Source organism: Tupaia chinensis, unplaced genomic scaffold, assembly GCF_000334495.1.
Source record: "Tupaia chinensis unplaced genomic scaffold, TupChi_1.0 Scaffold000159_1, whole genome shotgun sequence".
Classification (NCBI taxonomy): Eukaryota; Metazoa; Chordata; class Mammalia; order Scandentia; family Tupaiidae; genus Tupaia; species Tupaia belangeri.
Window position 1 is genome coordinate 8801865 of NW_006159630.1, and position 4253 is coordinate 8806117.

General features: G+C 50.0%; 1 protein-coding gene across 1 annotated transcript in view; it reads right to left on the reverse strand.

The window, feature by feature from the left end:
* COG1 (component of oligomeric golgi complex 1) overlaps positions 1 to 4237 on the reverse strand; it is a gene marked incomplete at its 5' end in the record, with an annotated part of 15776 nt that extends 11539 nt beyond the window's left edge. Inside the window, 4 exon segments of the mRNA XM_014586787.2 lie at positions 284 to 454; positions 628 to 809; positions 951 to 1195; positions 4198 to 4237. Of these exon segments, the coding sequence (XP_014442273.1) occupies positions 284 to 454; positions 628 to 809; positions 951 to 1195; positions 4198 to 4237 (638 nt within the window).
* Between the last annotated feature and the right edge of the window lie 16 nt (positions 4238 to 4253).

Sequence of the window (4253 nt, forward strand, 5' to 3'; positions counted from 1 at the left end):
TCCCAGGGAAGCCTTCTCTGATACTGGTGAGTTCCTTCAATTCAGTGCCCTCTAGGCAATTTGGACCTTGCCTTTATAGCAGCGACTGAGATTGGGATTAAACAGGTATCTACGTATTCTTGAGTTCAGTCCCTGCCCCACCACTAGTCTGTGACCTCCGCAATGGAAGGGTCTCTATTTGTCCTGCTCACACTCTGTCCCTGAGCCTAGCACATTAGCTGGCACATGGCAGATACTGAGTATCAGCTCAACAAACCAGGGAAAAATGGCAGTCAGAGCTCACCAGTAGGATGATGGCCTGTGATGGTCTCCAGAGTGGAGAAGAGCAAGCCGCATGGTAGGGCTGGATCTGGCAGCAAACCTTCTGGTAAAGTGTAGAAAAGGGCATGAGCCTGGTTCAGAGTGGTGGCCAGCAACTCCACTAATGAGCAGATCTGAGTCTTGACACCAGCACCTACAGGAAGAAATCAACCTCTTTTAGACAAAGTCTACCTTGCAAAGGAAGGCCTTGCTCTTCATTACTTTCAGTAACATTAAAAGCAGAATGCTTGGGATGCTTCAGTCTCTCAGCTCACCCCTCTCCATCCCATGTTTAAGGACCAAAGTGTAGAGGGAGGTCACACCCACCATGGTGCGGCTGGTTGATAAGTTTCTGAATGGTTGCCTTTCTGGCCAACAGAAAGTCTGTGAGGGCTTGGCGAGGAGAACTCTCTTCCAAAAGCATTATAGAGCACAGGGCCTCGGCCACCGCTTGGTCAGACACTGATTGGCACTTGAGCAGCACCTTGCTTTCGTGCAGAATAGTTGACCTAGAATAATGATATCTAAGGTCAATAGGGAAATTTAGCATCTTGGATGAAGAGCCTTGATGTGTCAGGAAAGAAGAAAGACTGTAACAGTATGTGATGCCACCTGACCATCCCAGAGATCTTCACGCAGAATCCACTTACCGGAAGTGGCTGGCGGCTGCCACCTGCCGGATGAGTATAGGAAATCGGGAGAGGACAGGACTGTATCGAGAATTAGAGGAATCCAGCTGAAGCAGGCTGTGAAGGTGGCAGCAGAGCAGGTAGAGCTGGGTGGCCTGGAGATACTGAGCAGCTTCCATAGAGCTCCAGATCTTCTCAGGAATTTCTAACAGTAGCTTGATCTGGGCAGCCATGCTGTAGAACTTCTCTTGGGATGGCTGCTGTGGCTGAAGGGGAAGGCACAGAACTACATCAAAAGAGCAAACAGAAACAGTATTCTACAGACTTGGAGAGAAATCTGGGGGCATGGAAGTCCCATGTAGTAGTTACTGTGGTTAGGAGTGCTGTAAGCGCTCTCAGTTTTCCTATATGCACGCATGCTTCTGCTCCATCCATGGTGAGGAGAAGGTTCATCTTGCCATTGGGTTACCAGTGATTCTCGGGATGTGTCTGACACAGAGCCCTGTGGACTGCACCCCATGTGAGCTGTCTCCTTCCTCTTCTGATTTCCAGCCCTCCTACCTTTTCTCCTGTTTCTCTGAAGGTACCATGGACTTCCTTGCTAATTGTTCCTCATCACCAACCCTGCACCAGATCTTCCTCCATTTACTCCCCAGATCTCTACCTGTCTGTCTGTCCTTTTATTTCAGGATTCTCTTCCCTCAGACTTCCCCTCAGAAAAGAGTTAGTTCCTGGGAACCAGCAGTTAGCGTAATGGCTATGTCGCTGGACTCCCACATAGTCGACCGCAGTTCGCGTCCTGGACCCAGTGGCTTAAAACTCACGCCGGATGCATGTGCGTGTGTGCCCAGGATCTCGAGAGGAGAATGGAGGAGAAGGGATTGCGGCGTGACCATCCCCTCTGGGGGTTGATTTCTCACTTTCTGTCTCTATGTCTCTCTCTGTCTGTCTGTCTGTCTGGCGAGCGCACACGCCCTATAGCAAAAACCTCTCCAAAAAAAAAAAAGAATGAAAAGAGTTAGTTCCTTATAAAAGGGTTGAAGGGGACTATTAGGTAGTTGGAAATGTTTTTCTATCCAAAAATGCATCATGACTTTCCCAATGACAGAATAGCTTAGGCTCTTTGATACTCTTCCTCCTCCTACTCCATGAGGGATACACACGTATGTCCATTGATGCACATCAAATGCCAGCACCTCGATCTTGGGTTTTCCAGACTCCAGAACTGTGAGAAAATAAATTTCTATTCTTTATTCTATTCCTTGAGCTTATTCAATCTCAGGTATCTTGTAACAGCAACACAAACCAACTAAGACACTCATATCCGAATCTCATCTGTCCTTAGGGCTCATCCTTAATAAAAAGGACCCAAGCCTAAAGTGACTTCCTTTAGAACTCTATGATAAATGTACACAGTTATCTTAAAATGTCTTATCTACCATTGCAAACTATTTACATTTTTCTTGTTAACTCTTCATAGATTTATTTCCTTAAATAGTTTGTAAACTCTTTTAAGAACAGAAACCTGGGAACTTCTGTTTCTTTGTGATTTGAAGAGAGAAGGCACTCAAGGTTTTGTGGGTTTCACTGGGAACAAATCACATATAACAATTATGGAAATCAATACATTTCTAAAATCAGGCATTAATACGGGTTAGCTTTTTTGTAAATCTGGAAGTATGACTAAGATACAGCAAAGGCTGCACTACATGTACAGCTAAGAGGGGGTGGGTCAAATCATTTCAAACATAGTGAAGAATTTCCAACCTTGTATAGTTGCACTGTTCAACTCATGAAAAAGTTGCAAACTAGAGCAAGACCTCATTTTGCAATTTCTTCTTTCATGTTGCATAAGTTATCCCCCCAGGCTTCTAAGAAACTCCCTATGGAGCTTTCCCCCTCAGTGCTCTTTTGCTTTGGTCCTCCCATGCCAACAATCTCTAGGAACACAAAATGCTGTTCCAGGAGGAGGATGTGGTTACCGCCCCATCTTTCTACATCGGTTTAATCTCCAGTGTTTGGGGGATAACATAGGATAACCTAAATAGGAAGTGCCTTAGTGTCCTAAAATGAAGAGGTTTACCTATCAAAAGGTGGACTCCAACACCTCCCAAAGGGTGGAAAAGAGATTTGACATTGTGGAAGTTACTCTTGGGGGCCGGCAGGAGAACGGTTAGGATGAGGATGAATGACTTTCAGGGACAGTGTTAACATAAGGCGGCAATCTCTGTGTGTGTGTTTAATTAGCTACAGAGTGCATGCAATGGCCAGAGAATAGGAAAGACAGAGAGAGAGTGGGAGAAAGTGAAAAACTACCCCCAGAAGAACCCCCCAGGGGTGATGGCCATGCTACAATCCCTTCTCCTCCAGTCTCCTCGCGGGATTTTGCATGCTCACACGTGAGCCTGGCCTGTTTCTCAGGCGCCCGGAGTGGGCAGACTCCAACCCCACAGTCAGCTATGCAGGATCCAGTCACCTTAACCAGGACACCACCGGCTGGCCTGGGAGCAGTCTCTTCTAAGAAAAAGTTTCAGGACTTGTTATATTGGGAAGAGAGCCTAGAGAGAGACCCCTGGCGTTTTCAGCTAAAATCGAAGGACGCACCTAGGGAACCCAAGTGTGAGGAGGAGTCACGGTCCCGAGGCCGCGAAGGCTCCAGAACTGCTGAGTGACTTTTCAAGGGGTCGGCAGCTGGTACCTAGAGGAGCCCAGAGCTGAGGAGCAAGTTACTCCTAAGGCAGGTGAGGATTCCCAAGGTTCGACACTCACTTGGGGGTGGGGGACGTAGGTCCATGAGTGACCTGCGAGTTTTTGAGTTTGGGGCCTGGGGGCTGACCGGAGGGGCCTGTGAGGGTCTACAGCTGACTTGCGGGTGTGTGTGTGTGTGTGGGGGGGGGTCCAGGCTTGATCTAAGGGTTGGAGGGTTGAGGGACCAGGACCTGACCTGTTGGGTCGGAGGGTTGGGGGGCCAGCGCCTGACCTGCTGGGTCAGAAGGCTGGGGAGCCGGGCACTGGCCTGCAGGGTCGGAGGTTCGGGGTGTTGGGGCCTGACCTGTCGGGTCGGAAGGCTGGGGAGCTAGGCACTGACCTGCCGGGTCAGAGGGTTGGGGAGCTAGGCACTAGCCTGCGGGGTCGGAAAGCTGGGGGACCGGGCACTGACCTGCGGGGTCGGAGGGTTGGGGAGCCGGGCACTGACCTGCGGGGTTGGAGGGTTGGGTGCCCGGGCACTGACCTGCGGGGTCGGAGGGTTGGGGAACCGGACACTGACCTGTGGGGCCCGCGGCGGCCGAGGCGCAGCCGAGCCGGCCCGGCGGGGGGGGGGGC